This window comes from Lipophrys pholis (genome assembly GCF_963383615.2).
Source record: "Lipophrys pholis genome assembly, chromosome: 15".
Lineage (NCBI taxonomy): Eukaryota > Metazoa > Chordata > Actinopteri > Blenniiformes > Blenniidae > Lipophrys > Lipophrys pholis.
The window spans coordinates 11,559,074-11,581,329 of NC_137642.1; the positions used below are offsets into that span (position 1 = coordinate 11,559,074).

At 42.3% G+C, this 22,256-nt stretch overlaps 3 protein-coding genes across 6 annotated transcripts in view; 2 read left to right on the forward strand and 1 right to left on the reverse strand.

The window, feature by feature from the left end:
* Positions 1-630: 630 nt before the first annotated feature.
* Positions 631-6,313, forward strand: LOC308120415 (cone cGMP-specific 3',5'-cyclic phosphodiesterase subunit alpha'-like; the record flags this gene model as incomplete). The annotated part of the gene is made up of 22 exons (XM_080481020.1): positions 631-1,098; positions 1,880-2,032; positions 2,383-2,472; positions 2,583-2,723; positions 2,813-2,887; positions 2,975-3,039; positions 3,146-3,212; positions 3,305-3,352; positions 3,447-3,596; positions 3,724-3,867; positions 3,946-4,011; positions 4,095-4,241; positions 4,425-4,532; positions 4,629-4,738; positions 4,860-4,947; positions 5,082-5,182; positions 5,301-5,408; positions 5,492-5,555; positions 5,633-5,707; positions 5,806-5,889; positions 6,039-6,189; positions 6,276-6,313. 22 exons carry the CDS (start codon positions 631-633, stop codon positions 6,311-6,313), a joined length of 2,541 nt encoding a protein of 846 aa, XP_080337146.1.
* A 3,290-nt stretch (positions 6,314-9,603) lies between these two features.
* On the forward strand, positions 9,604-15,918 carry LOC308120417 (leucine-rich glioma-inactivated protein 1-like). The gene is made up of 9 exons (XM_080481022.1): positions 9,604-9,858; positions 9,942-10,306; positions 10,476-10,547; positions 10,978-11,049; positions 11,150-11,221; positions 12,486-12,557; positions 12,834-13,003; positions 13,113-13,277; positions 14,142-15,918. Exons 2-9 carry the CDS (start codon positions 10,119-10,121, stop codon positions 14,957-14,959), a joined length of 1,629 nt encoding a protein of 542 aa, XP_080337148.1. The 5' UTR covers positions 9,604-9,858; positions 9,942-10,118; the 3' UTR covers positions 14,960-15,918.
* Positions 15,919-17,330: 1,412 nt separating this feature from the next.
* The window catches only part of mark1 (MAP/microtubule affinity-regulating kinase 1), a 32,802-nt gene continuing 27,876 nt past the window's right edge, over positions 17,331-22,256 (reverse strand). For 2 of the 4 annotated variants that reach the window (XM_080481364.1, XM_080481362.1), the window contains exons 17-19: positions 21,444-21,470; positions 20,735-20,779; positions 17,331-18,824 (exon numbers count right to left, since the gene is read on the reverse strand). In XM_080481364.1, coding sequence (XP_080337490.1) covers positions 18,479-18,824; positions 20,735-20,779; positions 21,444-21,470 — 418 coding nt within the window. In that variant the 3' untranslated portion in view covers positions 17,331-18,478. The remainder of the gene's footprint in view (positions 18,825-20,734; positions 20,780-21,443; positions 21,471-22,256) is intronic. The other 2 variants (XM_080481365.1, XM_080481363.1) reach the window with 1 other exon arrangement.

Here is a 22,256-nt window from a genome sequence, read left to right on the forward strand (position 1 = left end):
CAACTAAACAATGATTTTCTGTTTCACTATAAATTAATTCTGTCTTTAAATACACGCCTTCATCCAAACCTTCCAAGACTCCTTAAACGCTATTAAATGCTATTATCAGACGATTCTTCTGGGCCTTGTGTGGCGCCGCGCTTTTTGTGGTACTATCCTCATCCTTCTAGCACCATTTAGAATCATTTCTAATCTGATATTCAAAAGCAGATGAGACAAGTCAGCAAAATGTCAACGGGCAGATTGCGAAGAGATTATTTCAGCCCTGACTCGCTGCTTCCTGCCCTCCCATATGCAGGTCACACTGCGAGTGCCATAACTCAGCTATCATTACCAGTGATGGGATTTGCCCCTCTAAAATGACAAGTGGATGGATTTGCAAGTTAAGAAAGCTCAGGGGCTTGGCTGCTTGCGTCACAGTCATTAGTAGGACCTGGGATCCCCTTACCCTGTAAGCTACTCACTACCTTCTGTTACCTGGGAGAGGGTTGAAGGGTCTGCTTTAGTCACTGTAATTATTAGGAAATGCCTCAGTAGGATTCCGAGGTGGCAGATCGTTTCTCGCTCCAGCTGTAGGGGAGCGTCTCTGCGCAGCTTCTGAAGGGATCCGCCGTCCTCACCTTCGACAAGATGGGAGACAAAGACACTGTCGAGAAGTTTCTCGACAACAACCCACAGTTCGCAAAGGAATACTATGAAAAGAAAGTCAAGGCAGATGTGATCACAGCTGCCTTCAACAACCAGGTCCAGGTTAAAGATCCGTCGTCCTACAAGGACGTCACCACCATCCAGGAGGCCGACTTCATGTTCGAGCTGTTGAAGGAGTTGCAGGGCACCGATCCCATGGAGAAAGCCCTGCACAAAGTTCTGCAGAGGATCGCTCTGCTGATCCAGGCTGACCGCTGCAGCTACTTTGGATTCAGGGCTCGTAATGGAACGCCCGAGCTGTCCACAGTCCTCTTCGATGTGACACACAACTCTCCATATGAAAAGAATATTGTCAACCCCAACGTAGAGATTGTTTTTCCCACCGACATGGGGATTGTTGGATTCACAGCACACACCAAGAAGCCTCAGGTCGTTGCTGATGTTAAGAAGGTGAGCAAATGAGTGACGGCACGAGCTTCAGAACAAGAAATGAAACAAACGGAAGCATCAGTTAACTACAAATGAACTCGAAATCTGCTGATTGAGTCTTGTTCACTCCCACTGTCTCTATATTGTACCCCCCCCCTTTAGAGATATATTGCTGTTTAGGCCCTATTGTGCATGAAAATGATTCTTTGATGGATAAAAGAAAGTAAATTTTTGCCTTTTAATCTGGCTTTTAACTGCATCAAAACATCACTGCTTGATCCTTTCTGTGAAAAGACAAAAAAATAAAAAAATAAATCTGGGCACTATGACAACTACCTACAACCGTCTTTTTAAATTACTTTTGCTTTAAAAATTGTAAGCAGTAATTTAGAAGAGTGTTGTTGGAAGCTTTGTAAAGACGTTTTTGTCCTGTAACATGTTAAAATCAGTACAAATAAACACCAATGCATCGCATCGTTTTGTCATTAAATATGTGACAATATATTTCACAAATAAGCCTAACTCCAGTTTGTTTTTAATCTTTAAATCTTATTGTCACATGCTTTAAGCTATACTGACACTAAATAAAAGTGACCTGTTCTGTGACTTAAGTTATAATCGTTTGTTTTCTAGAGACAACTGGGAGTGATCATAGATGGAATTTTCCCCAATAAAGAACCAAAAAATTCAGAACTGATTTGTGACTTAAACAAGAGTGAATAGATCAAAGTTCATATCTGCTGAGACTGTTGTGTCACTTCATCTTATTAATGATTTAACGACTTCCTTATGCTGTTTCCAGAATTCTCATTTCAGTGACTTTGTGGACAAACAGACCAAATACACCACCAAATGCATGATCACAGCTCCCATTTTGTGCGGAAAGGAACCCATTGGCGTCATCATGGCGCTGAACAAACAAGGAGCTGAGGATTTCTCGAAGGGCGACCAGGATGTAAGTGTCACCGGCTTTCGTTCAGAGGACAAAAATCAGTAGAGGATGCGACTCGTCGACCCCCAAAAAATTCAAAGCTGCAGATATAAAACCGACCATGACAGTCGCAGCCTCGCCTTAACATGCCCGGTGAAATGGACAGTTCACAGTTGGTTTTCTGGGTCGCTGGTATGACAGCTAAGCACATAATCCAGTCAGGGAGGAGACGTGTTTTCATTTCATGGCGTCCGAGTGACACTGACACTGGAGGTCAATCAGAGAAAGTGGTTCAAGACCATTGAAAGGAAACTCACAAGTGTGATATGTGTTTTTTTTTTTCTTCTTCTGCTTCTTTTGCATTTTCCTTATAGCTCTTTACAAAATATGTGAACTTTGCCAGTGTGGTTCTGCTCCAAGCACACACTGCTTACATGTGGGATGTAGAGTCCAGGAGAAGTCAGGTAAAAAAAAAAGCCAAACGTCATTCCATCTACTCAAATTGTATTCCTGACAATGAAAGTGATTATCTAAAAAAAATAACTAAATGGTCCTTTAATGTTTCCTGCTGTAGGTTTTGCTGTGGTCAGCAAGCAAAGTCTTTGAAGAGTTGACGGACATCGAGCGGCAGTTTCACAAAGCCTTGTACACAGTGAGAACGTACATCAAGTGTGAGAGATACTCAGTGGGACTCCTGGACATGACCAAAGAGAAGGTGTGGAGAGCAAAGCTTTCTCTGGAGTGTCTACATGTATTCCTCATGAGGAACATTGTGCAAATAGGTTTTGATCGTTTTCTCGCCAGGAATTCTTCGACGAGTGGCCAATCAAACTTGGGGATCAGGAGCCGTACAAAGGGCCCAAGACGCCTGATGGCAGAGTAAGTCCAAACCCAGGGTTCAACGCAGCATAGCTGACTGGTTTCTAAGGCTCACGCCAAGAATCAAGTTTTACTATCAACTTACAGGAAATCAACTTCTACAAGATCATCGACTACCTTCTTGAAGACAAAGAGGAAATTAAAGTTATCCCGTAAGTGTGGCGTTGAACTTCTACCACTCATTTCAACCATTACTGATGATTTCAGCTTTGTAAGACTTTTCCAATCTGAGTTTGCCCCTCCTCTCCTGACTCTCAGCGGCCCTCCTGCAGACCACTGGGCTCTGGTCAGCGGACTACCAACATACGTGGCTGAGAATGGATTCGTAAGACGATCTTTTGCTCAATGACTCCAGACACGGTCGTGTGGAAAGCTTCTCCGGTTCATCGGTGAACATATGTTTTTCCACTTTTCCAGATCTGCAACATGATGAACGCTTCAGGCGACGAGTACTTTACGTTCCAGGTGAAACGCCGAGTTCATGGCGCCTCTTTGCACATCTGTGTCACGGGGTTTTTCAGTCAAGTTGTCCGGATGTTGATTTTGATTTGTTTGGCAGAAAGAAGCTGTGGATGAAACTGGATGGATGATTAAGAACGTCCTCTCCCTCCCCATTGTCAACAAAAAAGAAGAAATTGTTGGTGTCGCCACTTTTTTCAACCGAAGAGACGGCAAAACATTTGACGAGAACGACGAGCAGATTACAGAGGTACGCTCTGGTCTTGAATCTTCCTGACTGTTAAATCACAACGCAGGTTTTCAATACTGTTCAATACAGTATTGAAAAGGTAATATATGCCGCTTTGAAAAGGTTTTGTCCTTCTTTATGCCAACAGGCTCTGACACAGTTCCTTGGCTGGTCCACCTTGAACAGCGACACCTACGACTCTCTGAACAGGGCAGAGTGGAGGAAAGATGTGGCCGAGGAGATGCTCATGTACCAGACCAAGGCCACGCTCGGTGATGTGCAGACTATTCTGGTGAGAAGCTGCCTCATTCAGCCAGACTGAATCCAGATCAGTGGCCCACGGTTACCTTGAACTCTCGTTTACCTGCAGAACACTGAAGAGAAAATGGGCTCAGCGCCTGAGGACTGTGACCAGAAGGAGATGTACAAACTGCTGGTAAATGATTTGTCCGTTATCTGTAAGGGTATTTCTTACCGATTGTTTGCTGGTGACTATTGGGACCGTGTTCCCAAATCCAGAAAGCCAACATCCCTGACGCGCAGAAGGTGGAGCTGCTTGAATTCCGCTTCAGTGACTTTCCTTTGTCAGAGTTCGACCTCATCAAGTGTGGCATTCGCTGCTTCTTTGAGCTGGGGGTGGTGGAGAAGTTCAAAGTCCCAGCTGAGGTACAGTATGGTGAAGCACACCAGGGTCATTACTCCCTGAAACACCCAGCACATGCAAATGATTTATAGTTCGAAGGAAATCAGATGAACAAATATTGTCCTCTTTTACTTTGGCTCTTATTTCTTAAAGAATTAAAGATGATCACTGCAGCTGTCTCTGTTTGGTCCTTCTCCATGATGCAGACCCTCACACGATGGATGTACACCGTTCGAAAAGGATACCGCGACATCACCTACCACAACTGGAGGCATGGCTTCAATGTTGGACAAACCATGTTCACTTTGCTGCTCGTGAGTTTCAGCTTTTGCAAACTTGCCGCTCTTATCCACCGCTGATTCTGCTTTTGAAGTCCAACACACCGGCTCGTCCTGTTTGCTCCTCAACAGACGGGTAAATTGAAGAAGTACTACTCAGACCTTGATGCCTTTGCCATGGTTGCAGCCGGATTCTGCCATGACATCGACCACAGGGGAACCAACAACCTCTACCAGACAAAGTGAGACGTTCGGCACACGTTTCATTAGTGAAACGCTTTCATGGAGACACTGAATCCCGTCTGATGAACAAAAGTGTGTGTTGTTTATTTTCTTGTGTTTGTACCTGGTGGACCTCGGCAGGAGTGCGTCGCCACTGGCCAGACTGCACAGCACCTCTATTCTGGAGCGACACCATCTCCAGTACAGTAAAACGCTGATGGAGGACGAGGTGGGTTCTTGTCTAAAGTTTCAGCTTCTCACCAGTGATTTGCCGTGTCCAATATTTGTTTGTATGTATGATGCCGTCAGGCAAAATGGTTCAGTACGTTTTTTCCCCTCATTTCCTTTTACCTTCATTCGCAGAACCTGAATATTTTCCAAAACATGCAGAAGCGTCAGTTTGAAACGGTGCAGCATTTGTTTGAGGTCTGCATCATTGCCACTGACCTCGCCCTCTATTTCAAGTAAGCAACATGTTTTTGCCCTGTCATTAAAACCATGCCACATTTTCAACATTTTACTGTTGATAATTGCACTTAACGTCCGTCAAAGAGAAAATCTGACAACATTTTCCTCTTTCAGGAAGAGAACAATGTTCCAAAAGATTGTCGAGGCTGTTGAAGTGATTCCAGAAGAGAAAGACAAGATCAGCCACATATCCAACAATGCAACCAGGAAGGAAATAATCATGTAAGTAATCATGGAAGAAAAAGGCCGCCCAATATTCGTACCGTCATTCAAATCCTGGATCACTGGCGTTGCTCTTTCTGCAGGGCGATGATGATGACAGCTTGTGACCTGTCGGCCATTACAAAGCCATGGGAGGTTCAGAGCAAGGTGTGTTTGCTTTAAAACATGATAACTAGCTGAAGTCACTCTCCACACACTGGTTGTCATCGTTATGTTGGTTCCAGGTTGCTCTGATGGTGGCGGCAGAGTTCTGGGAGCAGGGAGACCTTGAGAGAACAGTTCTCGATCAGCAGCCAATCGTGAGCCGACTGAAAATAGAGCAAATTTCATATCAGCACATTATGTCATGAGATCATATTGATCACGTTCATCTCCTATTCTCCCCTTTTTTTTTCAGCCCATGATGGATAGGAACCATGCTGATGAGCTTCCCAAGATGCAGTGTGGTTTCATTGACTTTGTTTGCTCTTTTGTTTACAAGGTAAAACTTCTGACCTCGTTAGATAAACGCAGGTGTTGCTAATTTCCAGGGCTGTTTCTTGTGAAAAGCTCCTGCTCGCTTCTCTGAACACGCATTGCATGTTTGCTTCTGCATCTGCATTTACATGCATGCGCTTTTATTATGCGCAGGAGTTTTCCCGTTTCCACAAAGAGATCACCCCGATGTTCGACGGGTTAAACAACAACAGATCCGAGTGGAGGGCTCTGGCCGACGTCCACGAGGCCAAGATGAAGGCTATTGAAGACGAGAAGAAGCGGCTAGAAGGTGGTAATGAGCCAGGTGAGCTATGACGTTCAAAAATCATTCTGCCAGGTTTCATTTCCCTCTTACTGTCTTTTTTTCATTCATGTTTGTTCCTTTTACAGCTCAAGACGGAAAGTCAAAGACATGCATTATCTGCTAGAACAACAGCAACACGGAAGCTTTGCTGGTTGTTTGACCTGATGTGTATTTGTACAGTGTGTGAATGTGCATGTGCTCAATGAGGGAATTTTAAGCTTTAAAATGTTATTTTTATATACTATAATGTTTAGGTACTCTATTGTCTGACACAGAAAGATATTCTAATGAAACCATTAAGCAAACTCTAAGTCAATTTGAACTATTTAAACGAGCATTGTGTATCCTAAGACCATTTTATTAGATGTGTACTTGATTTGACAAAAGATTGTTTAGCTGTATTTTTTTCAGAAATAATTTAAATAGAATGCTTGATATTAAAATATGATGCAGCAATATCTATGACGGGGGAGAAAAGAAAACATTTTATAGTAAGAAATCATCATAAACAAAATGTACTATGTTATATTTTTTTTCTAGCTGAACTGTGGCAATATGTCTGTGTCAAATGTGAAAGAGATGTAAGAAGATTTGAGAGAATTGGATTTGGTTATAAGCCAGCTCGAGCTGTTGGGCTTTCTGTTTTAAGTCCCCCGCTTACATAAAGTAAAAATACTGCCCTCATGCTCATTCGTCAGCGTGTCCACGATGCACATGGCACTTACAGGACAAGAAGGTGTCAGGTGAACGCTGTAGAGCTCAGTAGATTCGAAACTGTCAAAGAAATACGGCTTTGAAACTGCGTATTTAATGTAAATGACCTTTACTTGATGCTGAAATTACACATTTGTTTTATTCTGGTATCATATGTTTGTTATGCTGACAAAAAAGCCATCGCTGCAAAATAAAATCTGATTTTACGATGTGACTATAGTTTGAACGGCATCCTGTTTAAATGTGCATTTAGTTGATATAAAACATGTAAATAAATATTACTCCCAAATAACTTATTTTTTTGTGGTTGTTACCTCTTTTCAGATTATAAAAATGAAACAAAAATGTTTGAAATCACATAAGTAGAAATTCCAAACAGTTTGGTCATTTATGTAATTTGCATGACAAGTGTAAAGGTGAGGCACCGTACTGAATGAAGCAGTTCCTTCCTTTGAGTTATTCAAACCTTTAGAGTGTCGCGACCTCACAGCAGAGCCACTGTGGGGGATTCTACTCACTGCTCTGCTGAGTGGTTTAGGTGACCGCCACTGACCAAACGCATCGCCTTCTAATTGGCGGCTAAGGAGCTCATGTCACTACCTGTGTGTCTCATTTAGATCAGGTCTTCACATGATTACCTGTTCAACAATCACGTGTTGTGCATGCGCTTTGTTTTCACACAAAGAAGGCAATGAATTCCAACTATTATTTTAAAGCAGGGGCAATAAATATGATGATCCCCTCCTTCTTGAGCCTTGACCTGGTTTGCTAATCTTTGACCTCTCACCTTTAACTTTAACTTGCTCTATGGCCTAATTGGGGGTTGGGGTGGTTGGGGGGTTATGCAAGGGGGGAAAGGCATTATTACGATTTAACAAAAGCCTTTTAGGTTCAATGCACTAATAAATATACAGAAAACCATTGTTGTACATTTAGGAAGAACTTCATAGATCATGCAAGAAGCACAGAGTGTCTCAGATGTCAAAGCCTTGCAAGAGTGTCACAAGATGTAAGGCTGCTTTACAGACACAATATAAGACCACCAGAGGGTCCACGGGTCATTCTGCAAAACAAGTGTGTTCCCCAATTTTTTTTCTCCTCAGTAGTCAAGAAGCATATTGTTTGAGTTATAATATGAATTTGATTTCTAGATAACGATTCATCGCGCTTCTATGTCCTGTGCAGGGTCGCAGGGTGCTGGTGCCAATCCCAGCTTACCGGTTGTCAACATAACTATTATTGTGAATGACATGGTATCATAGTTTGCCCTATATGGCAATTTAAATGATGAAAGGGAATTCAATTCATCTCGTTCCAATGTTTTTCTTCAAGTATAAATGTAGGTGGGAGAATTGTAAAGTGCTGGGAGTTTATTATTCAGTCCACTCATGATGACATCTATCTATGTCCTTTGGCTCACCGTTTCCCTCTAGTGGGGATTTCTCTTCAACAGTGAATGCAGCAAAAGAGAATGTCTCTTTTCGCACCTGTAGCTCACAAGCTTCAGCTTTGCATATTAAAGACGCATTAATTAGATGAACTGGTGCATCAGAAGGAACCAGGCACTTCAATATAGTCTTGAGTTAGTAACAGGAAACAAGACTCTGAATTCCATTAAAAGTCACAAACACTGGAGTCACTGTGGCCACATTGTTGTTTGAAAGCCTGTCCACTATTCAGGTGATGAATGGCGACATTTATGAACCATGGACACTACCAATCATCTTGCAGCACAACAATAATATCCAGTGTTCTCCGTTTAGTCCCAACTCTGCTCATGAGAAAAGACGTTTGTTACTTTGGATCCCTTTCAGCTTCTCAACATCTCCATTCCTCTCGGTTATTTCCTCCTCCTCCTTCTCTTCCTCCTCCTCCTCTTCCTCCTCCTCCTCAAAGAAGTCTAATAATGTAATCTGAATAACAGCATACCCCCTCAACACCCCCTATAGCAGGACCCTGTTCCTCTAAAAGCCCTGGTTTCATAATTGCAGGCAGAATTGTATTATCATTCGTAAACAGGGTGGATGTCAAATGGTAAAATCACATCAGCGACAAAGAGGTCCAGTGCTGCATGCATTTATTTAACGACCTTCCAGAAAGCTCTGAACACGTTTGTTCCCAGAAGGGTCTGTGGGCGTTCCAGGCACAACCAGTAAACATATTCATCTTGCAACTGGAGAAATTTTACCAAGAAGATTAAAAAAAGACCTTAAGTAGAATCGTGCTGTGCCAAAGCATGTCTGGCACAGAGGAAAAGGACAATAATAAAACGGTGAAGGTGTTTTAAAGCAGAAAATGGATGGATGGACCTTTTGTGACGTGGCTTTGATGTGAACATGTTGTGCAGGAAAACTGTGTTTTCAAACTGTCCTTTGTGAGAGAGGGGGAGTATGCATGAGGGGGATGGGTTTGTGGGAGCAGATGTTAGGGTGACAGGAGGGCTTCCCCTCACCCTTCTATCGCAGGTCAGAACAGATTGCGTCCTTCAGTCGCCATGGAAACCACGCACAAACCAGGAAACGCACCCGGAATGTTTGCAAAAGTCTCGCTTTGTTTTTAACCCTCAAACAGAACGAATACACAAAATAAAACATCAATCCCAAATCTCCACGCAGGATTAATAACAGCTGTTTCCATCATTCATTTTCTCCGGGTTTCCCCGCTGCCCGCATAGAAAGCCGCTGTGCGTCTGCGCCAAACGCTGCAATCCGCTGGCTCATGTCACTGCTTCATTTTTCTCGAGCTGATTCACGAAAAACATTGCTCAATTCCGTGAGCCTGTAAGGCGGAATCCTCCAGGAGCCTGACACACACAGAAAGGGAGAGAGAGAGACTGTGTGTGTCTGTGTGGCGTTTTTGCTGAAATCATAGGCGTGGTTGTGGATGAAGATGCTCCGTCTGCTCCCGCTGGGATCCCCACCTGCCCTCACACCGCGTCTGTCACCGCGCCAGCTGGTATTCTCCTAAGCTTCACACACTCACACACACGGGACAACAGGCTTCTAGGTGGATTGTGTTTTGTTTTGTTTTTCTCACAGAGGATTTAGATCTTCGGGGGAGCGGCGTAATCACAGCGCCTTTGGTTCCATCATCTCCGGAGCGGAGGTGGCGCACGGCTCTCTGCGGGGATCAGCAGCGCGTCGCTCGGCCTCCAGTCCAGCAGGCAGCCGGTGGTGGAGGAGGGCGACACTCTGGTTCATGTGTGGTTCGCAGGGATGGAGATCACACCCAGAAGATCACCCTGGCTCGGCTTGATTTTGGTGGCGTGTTTCTTACTTTTGGCGGAGAGCAAGAGACCCCGGCAGCCGCGCTGCCCCGCGTCATGCACATGCACCAAAGATAACGCGCTGTGCGAGAGCGCGGGTCTGATCCCCCGCAGCTTCCCCTCCGATGTCATCTCACTGTAAGTCGCATTTTACCTTTTTCAATGTGTTTTTATATATATATATATATATATATATATATATACACACCAGGGTCCTCGTCTTCTCTGATGCTGCAGCACACTGATGCATTCTCCTATATGACAGCCTGTGCTTTTCTTTTCTTTTTTTTCCGTCATGTTCCCACAGATCATTCGTCAAGTCGGAATTCACTGAAATCCCCAAAGAGAGCTTCATCCACACGCCTGCCCTGCATCTCCTGTGAGGAAATGTCTATGTAATTCGGTCTTTGTTACATATTGTCATGATCAACGCCATGTTTGATGTCCAGAACCCCCCCCCCCAACTTCCACTGATGCTGCATGTTAAAAACACAATTGGTGATGTTGTAGCCATTGAACCAGATGCAGCAAAAAAATAATGGTTACAGAAAATACATTTGTAAACGATCCCCGATCCCCTCTCTGAGAATCCTTCCAAACCTAAAGGTGTAATTGTATCTTGTGAATCAGGTTCAGATGAGATCTATTTATGGGGGATTCCTCCCTTTGAAGGGGGAATCCCCTGTAGTCGCTGTCTCCCAGCAGAACCAATACATCCTTCAAAACAAACATCCGTGGACCCCTCACGAATTGGGCTTGGTAACATCTTGATGGATTAAAAGATAATAACTTGTGATTCCTCCGTTCAGCCTTTTCACAGCCAATAATCTGGAATCTATAGACGAGGATGCCTTCCTCGGTCTTCCCCATCTAGAGTACCTGTGAGTAAATCATACATATTTGCTCTGGATTCATTTAAAAAGAAAAAAAAAGAAAAAAATTTGGTTTTTTTTCATGCTTTTCATTCAATGCCTTTTTCAGATTTATTGAAAACAACCAAATCAAGTCGATATCGCCACATGCTTTCCGTGGATTGAAAACCCTGGTACACCTGTAAGTACAACGATTCCTAACATCCTGTCCATGAACCAATAAAAAAATACCTTTAGTGGTTTTCAAAATGTGGGGTGGGGGTTGAAGAGCATGCTTCAGGAGACAACATTTAGGGTTCAATAGGATTTTTCCCCTTTAATGTTTCTGAAGAAAAATACCACTAGAGTTTCTTTTAATAAAAAGAAAATGAAAATGTGTGTTTTTAAATGTGATAGAGAATAAAAATCTAATCAATATCATAAGCTTCAGTTCAAAATCAAAGAGTACCAGCTACAACTGTTGCAGACTTTATACAGACATTTGTCATTTCAGGTTAATCGCGAATAGTACGGGACAGATTGATGCTGAAAATTGATATTTGGACAAAACATTTTTTAGAGTTGGAGTGGCCGTTCGGTTTGGCTTGGGGGAAGTGGACTCAAGGGACACAGACACAGAAAGACTGAACAGCCATAGAATTGCAGACAAGACTGACAACCAGAACAGACAAGAAAAGCCCACTAAATACCAAAGCGCCAGGTGACGACAATCACACAGGGGAAAGACATCAGGGTGAGGAACAGCAATCACACACAAGGAGGAGAAGCAAAGGAGACTGTTAACCCTGACAGTGGCACAATATTGTTCACGCATTGGAATGCGACAACCCTCGCATTTGACCACTGTTATCTGTAAATAGTGACTGTTAAAGGGTTAGAATCTAACCCTTTAACCATCTAACCGTTGGATGGTATTTGTTTTAATGCCAAGTGTTGTAATCTGTGTGCAGGTGCGAGCAAGCATTGTTCCACTGAAATGCTGACAAAGTCTATTGCACAACTTTAATTGCCACATAGGCAGTCCTCAAAACACAGCTGGAAGTCAATGTTATACTGATATCATATTTATATTTGATTAGAGATCCAGCAAAACCCTTTTTAAATATGAAACAAAGTCGACTGGTTTCCCTTTTTTTGTAGCAGAGGCAGCAGTGAAATGGCTGAGGAGGCAGTGCTAAAAATAGCTTAATGTTTCCTCAAACTCACAATAAGCAATGTTCCTGCCTTCACTCTCTCGGGTGACTGTATGTGACCAAGCTCTGTAATGGATCCACAGCGAGCTGTGGAGAAATACTGCAATACCACATCTACAGTTAGTATTCGCTAACACCTGAGTACTCCTCTGATGATATTCAAACAGCAAATTTGTCTATGAAACGGGAGGAAAAAGCAAGAAAATAGATGATTAGCCAGGATAATTGTATTTTTTTCCCTCTTTTTATCAGGAGTCTGGCCTACAATAATCTTGAAACTCTACCCAAAGATCTGTTCAAGGGCCTGGAGGCCTTGACCAAAGTGTAAGTATGAATTTATTTCTCGCCGCACAAAGAAACGACTCCCATTAATTTAGAGAGCTGATATTTTTCTCCTGTGATGAACAATGAGTGTTGTGTACAGTCGTCTATTTTTACAAAACTGTGTCTCCATTCCACTTGAGCCAAGGCCGGGAAAAACGTGTGGGCAGACGCTGCTTTTAACAGCATTAAAATTACACGCGGCAGTGAGGAAGAACGATATTTTCTAATCTATCAAATGCTGAAGCTTTTGTGTTGTTGTCCCCCCCCCCCCATCAGAGACTTGCGGGGAAACCAGTTCAGCTGTGACTGTAAGCTGAAGTGGCTGGTGGAGTGGATCTACAACACCAACGCCACCGTGGATCAGATCTACTGTAAAGGCCCCGCCGCGCAACTCGACAAGAAAATCAACGACCTGGTGCCGCAGTCCTTTGACTGCATCACCACAGGTGATAAAAGTCCACCGCTGTTCTTAATTCAACTCGCAATGAAGATAATCGTTGTTCTCTGGACGTATTCAGTGTTTGAGTGAGCTTCTTTTTTTTTCTCCTTCCCCAGAGTTTGCCTCCTATCAGTCGCTGAAGTTTGAGTCCATATCTGTGGAAGCCTTTTCTTTTGAGAACGACCAGTATGTGGTGTTTGCTCAGCCCTTCATTGGGAAGTGCAGCTTTCTCGAGTGGGATCATGTGGAGATGGTCTTCAGGAACTTTGATGATATTGACAGTAAGTCATTTATCAAGCGCGTCATTTTAAATGTACCATGATGTTGTGAGTTTAAAAAAAATAAAAATAAATACTATGAAGTGGCTTATTCCCTCGCAGGAAAAAAAGAACCAGGGCTCAAATGTGTGTTATGCATGGTCTACCTGCACCTGAAGTGGGTTTTTCTTGGCTTTTCTTCCAGTTTCATAATATGTATGCGTCTCTCAATAGATTGGCTTCCTGTTACTATCACAGCATCACTTGTAAATATACCGGTATTTTTACTTTTGATTGTAAATAATAGGATCAACCTTTAACTTTTAGGAGACATATGACGTTCAAATAACTTTTCAGCGTAACATTAATTAGTTAGTTAGTTTCAACACGTCTCCTACAGACGCACACGGGAACTGGTTGTTTTCTGAGGGTCAATCAGCTGGAATAGTGAGGAAAATGTGACTAAGAATTCCTAAAGGTGATTAATGGATAAAAGAATCTTAGAACAATAGGAAGAATATACACGGTTAAAGAGTGGAACGGTGGAGATTAGAAAATATATGTTTCCTCTCCTGTTCAAAAACATTTGCTTGAGGTTACTTGGTGACTGAATAACTCAGTAGTGGGATCATCTGTCTCTCTGTGATCGGGCTGGAAGGGATTCCATCCATCTTTAATACCAAATGTGCTGTCCACACAATGAGACGGACAATACACACTGTGGATGATTTAGATTCAGCAATTAGCTCCAGGCGATCTCACCGTGAGACGACAGGGCGAACCACTACGCCACTGTGTCAAACCACCAGGAGGTAATGATCTGTGTGATGATCCAGTGTCAGCGGTTTAGACCCTGTGCTCGTTCTCATTCTCTCTGTCTCCCATCAGGCACATCCACAGTCATCTGTAAACCTCTGGTCATTGACAACCAGCTCTTCGTCATCGTGGCTCAGTTGTTTGGCGGCTCTCACATCTACAAGCGAGACACCTCGGCGAACAAATTCATTAAGCTCCAAGGCATCGACATCCTCAGAATCCGCAAACCCAACGACGTCGAGACGTTCCGCATCGACGGCGAGTCCTTCTTCGTCATAGCGGACAGCTCCAAGGCCGGGTCCACCACCATCTACAAGTGGAACGGCAACGGCTTCTACTCCCACCAGTCCCTCCACCCGTGGTACCGGGACACGGACGTGGAGTACATGGAGATCTCCTCCAAGCCTCACCTGATCCTGTCCAGCAGCTCCCAGAGGCCCGTCATCTACCAGTGGAACAAAGGCACCAAGCTGTTCGACAGGCGCACCGACATCCCGGAGATGGAGGATGTTTATGCCGTGAAGCACTTTCAGGTCAAGTCCGACCTATTCATCTGCCTGACGCGCTTCATTGGCGACTCCAAAGTGATGCGCTGGGACGGGGCCCTCTTCAGAGAGATGCAGACCATGCCCTCTCGCGGCTCCATGGTGTTCCAACCCTTCGTTGTGGGAAGCTGGCAGTACGCCATCCTGGGCAGCGATTACTCTTTCACCCAGGTGTACCGCTGGGATGCCAAGAAGGGAGAGTTTATTCGTTTCCAGGAGGTGAACATCCAGGCGCCGCGGGCCTTTTCTCCAGTTTCTATAGACAACCGTCAGTTCCTGCTGGCCTCCAGTTTCAAAGGGAAAACTCAGATCTATGAACATCTGGTCATCGATCTGAGCAACTGAGTGAATCTTTTGTCTTTTGCCTGATTTTTTATTTTTTTTGCCAGTTGTTTCTTTATTTTCATGTCTGAAGAAAGGCTGCGGCACTAAGCAACTCTGACAGTGTTGATCCTAACTTGAGAACGGCAGAATTTCCTCCCACCCATTTAAAAAAACAACAAACAAACAGAAATCTTTCCAATCAAATGCACGCACAGTTTAAAGATGAAGGCATAGATCTCAGCCAAATTAGTCTGAGATGCATGCTTAGTTAATTGTATGCATCTCAAGTTAGGATTACAGCCAGTTTGTTTATCAAGTCATTAATGCATGACAAGAGCCTTACCCAGGCCGCCTCATTCTGAGTAATGCAGCATCCATGTTCATAAGTCCACCAAATCAACCAGTGAGGAATTTCTTTTTCTTTGTGTGTCTGTGTTCAGCCTTACATGTGACTCAGCAATGTTTATACATTTGTAATCTCATATATTTATCTACAGAAAGTAATATTAAAATAGTACTTTTTAATCGATGGACATGTTTAATTGAACAAAATCTGCCAAAATGAAATGTTTACATTTTTCTGTCTTTCCATTTGTAAGCTTGAAGATTTGTAAATGAAGCTTTTTTGTAGGTTTACGAGGGACCATGGCCGTTGGATATACATTTGTTACAGAGGAGGATATAAATTGATGCTCATGATTTGACGAATATCCACAGATTTGTGTAGGAGTCTACCTGTATATCCTTGCAACTTACATTTTTATCGTTAATAGTTTGTATGTTTAAGGTATTGAAAATACAGTTTTTCACAACTGGGAACTCGTGAAGCAATTTTCAACACTCACATTAAAAAAAAAAAATACTGCGTTTACTGTTCATACTGCTTTATCTTTGGCTAACATGTACTGAAAATACATCAACTGTGTCATAATTAGGACTAACATGCTATTTAGAGTCAATAAAGTTTAACGTTTCATCTGAGCTTCCTGCACTGTGTAACACGACACACTAACCAATACAGCCACCTTGTTTCTTCAGAAAGCATCAAACATGTGGCCAGTGGGCCAGGACAGGGATCTTTTACAAAATTCTCATTTTCATTGCGAATTTTACAATGAAAATAACGGCTGTTCCTATTTTGTCCACAGGGGGGAGCTAAAACGACACTGGATAGCAAATGGCCAGAGTCGTGCAAAAGCAAAGGCCAAGTTATTGCAGGGAAATTATCATTAACCATTTGTACACTGGATGATGAAGAAATTGTGCAGACAAACAAGTGACAATCTTTTCTCGAGTGAAACGCTGTGATGAAAAAGGATTCCGTGGTTGTTCTTAAAAGTTTCTACCCGAGTGTTCTGGTTTCCTCCCACAGTCCAAGGTTACCTTCCGTCTCTGAATTACCTGTACGAGTGAAAGTGAGTGTGTGTCCTTCTCTGCGTTTGACCCGCGATGAACTTTCATCCTGTCTTGGGGGTACGCTGGTTTCTATAGTCAGCTGGGATCAGCTCCAGTCCACTGCAACCCTCTAAAGAAAGATGAATGGATATTCAGTACACACTTGAAATTAGTTGTTCTAAGATCTCTGTAAAAAGAATCTTATTTTTAGTTTTATTGAACGTTCATTTTACCAGAAAGTCCTTTGTTTTCAGGAAGACCAGGCCAGCAAACACATAACAGGGATAAGAAAACAAAGTATACTTCTGTCACCAAATGGCTGTTTTCAGATTGATGCTTGTTTTGATTCCATAGATACACCCAAGTTATTACTCTTATATAAATTGTATTGACAATAAAAGTGTTGTGTTATCTATAGGAACTGTTTACCACTGGTTTGAAAGAACCTGTATTTACAATTAGGATGGAAGAAGCCGTTTCAGCTCTGAAAAGCTCAATAAGATGTGAGAAAAGAGTAAGAATGAAACAATGTTCTTGGTAAATTTTCCTGTAAGTTAACTTGCTTTCGAGTGCCCTCCTTTGAATCACTGCATCGCCATGGGTGGATGATAGTTTTACTCGAACCCCTGGTACAGCACATTAACTGAGAATCGTAAACAAAATGAATACAAACAAATAAAATCATTTTTATTTTCTCCAACAAAGTGCACGCCTCAAATCTACAAAGCAGCACATTACAATGTAATGGAATAAATACAACAAAATATGTTGAAATAAAAAAAAAAAAAAAAAAGAAAAAAAAAAGAAAAGAAAAGAAAAAAGAAAACAAGCAAGGAGATACACAAGTACCTGCACAATCACACTGGTGGCAGGATAAATCAGCCTCTTTAGAAAGGCCTTGCAAGAAACACTGACTTTTAATGTTTAGTTTGTATTTTTTTTTTGTTTGTTTTTATTTTCAAGTGAAGTCATTTTCAGGATCTTTCATGCATCTTCAGTCGTTGGGAGGAGGACATCTCGTCCCCTGCTTTCTGAAGTAAACTGATTTAAACCCTGCATTTTCTTCTTCTTCTTTTTTTTTTTTTATTTGTAATTGAGGATTACCAAACTAACATGAAAGAAACACAGGTGCATACTCTCATGTCCATACACGTCACCCTGGAAAACTTGTGCAATGGCGGCAGGATCTCCTAATCGCCTACCTACTGCTGAGAGAAAATAAAGTGAACACATGTTTCAGTTTTAACTGAAGTTACTACTCAAGTCTATGTGGTGCAACTTAGTGTTTCTTTTTTTTTTTTTTTTTTTTCCCCCCCCAAGAGGCAAAAAAAAAAAAATAGAACATAAAAAGGCAAGGGAACACATCCCTTAATATTCCACAAAATAATTTAGTGCTGTTTAAATAAAATTAAAAACACTATTTTCATATGGTGGCTCTTAAAAAAACAAAACAAAACAAAACAAAAAACAAAAACCTCACAGACTGAAAGAATAATGCTCTAAGAGACATCAATTATATTAGGAAAGAACTGAAATCCCATGAAAAAAGACAGTATTGACAATAAAATTCTGTACAGAACGCAAAATCAATATACAATACAGTACCTGCAGATGTTATGCATACAGTACAATTCTCTTTTTACATAGTTTTTAGTATGGGCTCCAGCCTGATCTATATACTGACTTAACACAGGTGGAAAAGCGGCTATTTTTGCTTACAGTAATTTTAATGGTTATTCAGCGAGGAGAGTAGATCTTGTAATAGGCGCTTAGAAAAAAAACAAAGAGACTGAAAACCTTATTGCAGGATGGTCATCTTCGGTTGCATACTGCATGTGTTATATGAATGTCTCCTCTGACACGGAGCAGCGGGCTGATGCGAGAGACGGCTGGACGGAGGAAAAAAAGGGGGGGAGTTAGCAGGTTTTTCTTGCTCTCCATCACAGAGCGATACCTCTCTGATCCACTACCCTGTACAGTACATTCGTGGCCAGTATTGCACGTTACCAGCCGAGTCCACCCTGATTCTGCGCGGTGAGGACCCTCAGTGCTGAATGTTGTCCTGCAAGCCAACACCTTATCCAGTGACGAGATGAGACTGTGGCCAGAGCTCGCCGGAGACCGACTGGCGACTCCGCTGTGTCGTCACAGTTTGAGCTCATTGGCAATTTTGCAAGCGATATTCTTGAAGGCGATGGACGTGCCCGATATCCTCTTGAAGCGCACGCCGTTGAGTGAAAGGCGGGGCAGCTTGCACACTTCCATCTCCCACTGGACCAGATTGTCCTGGCGAGCGTCGCCGTGCACGCAGAAGAGCAGGAAGCGTTCGCGCTGCTCGTAGTCGCAGCTGTTGGCGTCCAGGACTTTTCGGATCTCCCTCATCATCTCGGCAGGCTCCATGGACGAGGTGGTCTTCATGCTCCAGGTGAAGCGCAGCGAGCGAGGCTTCGAGTCTCGGCCGCCCTCCTCCTTTGTGTCTCCGGACGCACTCCTGCAACCGCAGGGGAGGAGAGGAAGAAGAGCGGAGGCAGAGGAGGATGAAGGTTAATCACAAGCTCTACACATTTAAATCTGATATTACATTTAAAACTGTTACGAGGACAAATGTGGTTAAATAGTGTCTCCAGTGTTATTTATCTTATCCATATTGCAGTTTGTGGTCCTGAGACTGTCCATGTCGAGCAGGACACTATTTGTTCCAAAACAAAAGAATTGAAGGAAAACTGAAGTAATAGTCCATAAGAATAATAATAATAATAATAATAGAATACCACTAACAAGCTCCCATCCTCCATTAATCAAATTGCTGACGAAGTTATAGGGACCACTGATTGTATTGTTATCTTGTGTTATTTATTGTTTCTATACAGCAGCTTGCAAAAGTATTTATACCCCTTGAACGTTTTCACACTTTGTCACTTTAAAACCATGAATGTATATTTATTTTATTGGGATTTTATGTGATAGACCAACACAGAACAACCAGGAAAATGATGCATGCTTTTCAAATTGGTTTTTAAATGATGGATTACACGGTCAACTGTGAGATGTTCAAAGATTTTTTTTATTTTTTTTAAATTTAATCCTGCTTTAAACCTTCTCTTGGCCTGTCTGGTGTCTTCTTTAGTCTTCATAAAGCCGTTTCTTCACTAATGTTCTCTAATGAACGTCTGAGGCTTCACAGAACAGCTGGATTTATACTGAGATTACATTGGTGGATTAGATTTACTAATCAGGTGACTTCTGAAGGCAGTTGGTTGTGCTGGATATTTGTTCAGGGAATCTGAGTAAAGCCGGGGATAAATACTTTTGTATGCTATACTTTTTCGTTTTTCTTATGTTTGTCAACAAAAACAAACAAAAAAAGAGAGCGAGAGAGAAGAAAACCATGTATCATTAACCTTCAACTTAAATGAAAATAGGGAAACTTTTCTGAGTTAAATAAATTTCTGGAGTTTTAATGTTAAAATCCCCATTTTAGCTGTAAAGCCAGTAAAAAGGAAGGAATGATTTCTATACATATCCTGGTATTAGATTCTATTTTTCCTTTGCATTATTTGAGCTGTAAAATATTTCACAATGTTTGTAAACTTTAATAGCTGCAAATAAATATAATGAGTCTATAAGCTGCTAATATTCAACATTATATATGATTCATGTTGTTTCTGAAGCACCGTTATACAAAATATCCAGTCAGCAGCAAAAAGCTCTACATGGAAGAAACATACTTAAGAAGTCAGAGGTTAAGTAGTATAAATGTTTGACTACCATTTTGGATAAAAGTGTTTTGTTTTCTTTTTCCATTGAATTAATCATTTCGACCAGTTTTTTGTAGGATCCTCTTTAAGGAAACAAGTCAACTTCCATGAAAAGTTGTCTGCACATACTGCCAAGTGATTACGGTGGAAAAATAGAGCAGGTCGTTTAGCCATAAAACCAAACAACACTGTGATCACAGTGTTTAAAAATGACTCTCATGGCGTGTAAGAGAGAAAAAGTGCAGAGCCAGCATTTCTGAAAATGAAATCTTGAGTGTCACACCGGTCAAATTTTTGAATTTTATCTTTGGGAATCTACCTGGACCAATGGACAGTGTAGTGTAGTGGAGTATAGTGTAGCGGAGCGGTTTGAGGCAAAAGTATCCAGAGACTGAACACTGCTTTAACCCAGAGTCAGCTGGGTTGGCCTCCAGTGTCTTGTAAACTTAAGTTGGATGAAGCAGAATAGAAGATGGACAGACAGATGGACTGCAGCCTCATGAAAGGTAGACATTTTGATCAGGTGGTTACAGCAATCACTGGTTGGCAATGGATTAGCAACTTCTAGGGCAGTTTGACACCCCTGTCTCAGCAGTACGAGAACGAGGAGGGGGTCTGTCAAACGTTTTAATCGAACGCTCACCTTGGTGTTTCTGTCCTGGCACTGGCCTCCCCCTCACTAGGCACCCTGAAATAAACCAGGAATAGACTTGTTATTCCCACAAGCTGATATCAACAAGGGTCCCCCACCCCACCACCACCACCACCACCACCCACTACCAGCACCGACTCCCCATCATCACTGGACACAGAGGGGGATTGTCAGGCATCATGCCAGGAAAGAATCCACACTCCTGGGTTTTGGGGGTTCAGCACACAATGAGGTAACTGTGACCTTTGGAGGGGATAGCTCACATAGACCAGATGCATCATCCCACACTATGACACTACCTTTCCTTAATCCCCACTGATCTGTGAAAAGTGGAAAAAAATTGAAATAAAAAGTAGCTCTAAATCTGTGATTTGGCCTCTGTAATTGGTCTGGTCTTCTGTCACGAGGAAGGCGGGAGAGTAAGGAGAGGAAAGCTCGCAGCTGGAGAAGCAGATATCTGGTGGCTCAGTGTAGAAGAAGATGGTGAGCTATGAGGTTTGCTGTCAAGGATGTGGACACAAGGGGAGGAAGAACACGGCATAACAAGGGTGTCAGTAGGTCAGGGGGTGTGGTGTCGTGGGCAAGTACGCACGGGGTTAAGGGAACACGGTCATAGTGGGCACAGAGTACGTTTGTTTTTGGGTGTTTTCTTTTCGTTGGACGGGAGGGAACAGGTGCAGCAAGCGGTATGTTTTCCTACCTCCGGGCCGACCTGAAAGACAGAGCTCTATGCAGGGAGAGAAGGAGAGAAAGCTGTGAGCTTCTAGCAGATGGACCACTGCTGTAAGGACGAGGAGGGTCAGTGCTTTGCTCCTCATAACGACAGCAAAGGGTACAAGTGTTGGTGGAGCCAGAATAAGCACTGGGGACGCTGGGTAATAAAGACGTAGGGAGTGTGTGTGACGATTTCGTCTCGACTAATGATCGTGAAAAAAATAAGAATAATAACTTCTTGTTTTTAACTTTGTAGCCACAACCACAAAGAAGTGAATGTTTTTATATTGCACGTAGGTAATTTGTCTGATTTATATTTATCAGACAGGTTGCCTGTACATATTAAAAGAACATTTTAAAAACATTTGATACCTTTTTAAGACTCTTAAAAGAACAAAATAGCGTGACTGTAGCAAAAGCAAAATGAATAAATAAGAACATATATACAGTGCTGTCATATGAAACACAGTAAATTGCAATAAATATCTTAAAAACAGTTAAAAAAAATAGAGCTTATCAATACTATACTTAAAAATGAACAAAATAATGAGGAAAAAATTTTTTTTTATGAAAAAAGTTTTCAGGACCTGAATAACAGAAAAAAAACCTTTTGGTGATCAGCAGTGGCCATGTTTACATGTTAGTCCTTGTTGGGTGATAGTTCTGCAAATGATCAGTGTTTCAGTATATTTCGTAGAGCTTTCAGCATGGCTGTGGATTTAGTCTCATTTTATATCCTTCCAAATTGAAAAAGCGGCTGATCCGACTAAAAACAATTTGTGTGTAAATTCTAATTTCT

What these genes read in the sequence shown, in the direction of transcription:
- LOC308120417 (XM_080481022.1), top strand. Translation starts at nt 10,119, where the DNA reads ATGGAGATCACACCCAGAAGATCACCCTGGCTCGGCTTGATTTTGGTG. An exon ending in CTTTGACTGCATCACCACAG is followed by an intron (nt 13,004 to 13,112) that starts GTGATAAAAGTC and finishes CTCCTTCCCCAG; the next exon opens with AGTTTGCCTCCTATCAGTCG. An exon ending in GAACTTTGATGATATTGACA is followed by an intron (nt 13,278 to 14,141) that starts GTAAGTCATTTA and finishes GTCTCCCATCAG; the next exon opens with GCACATCCACAGTCATCTGT.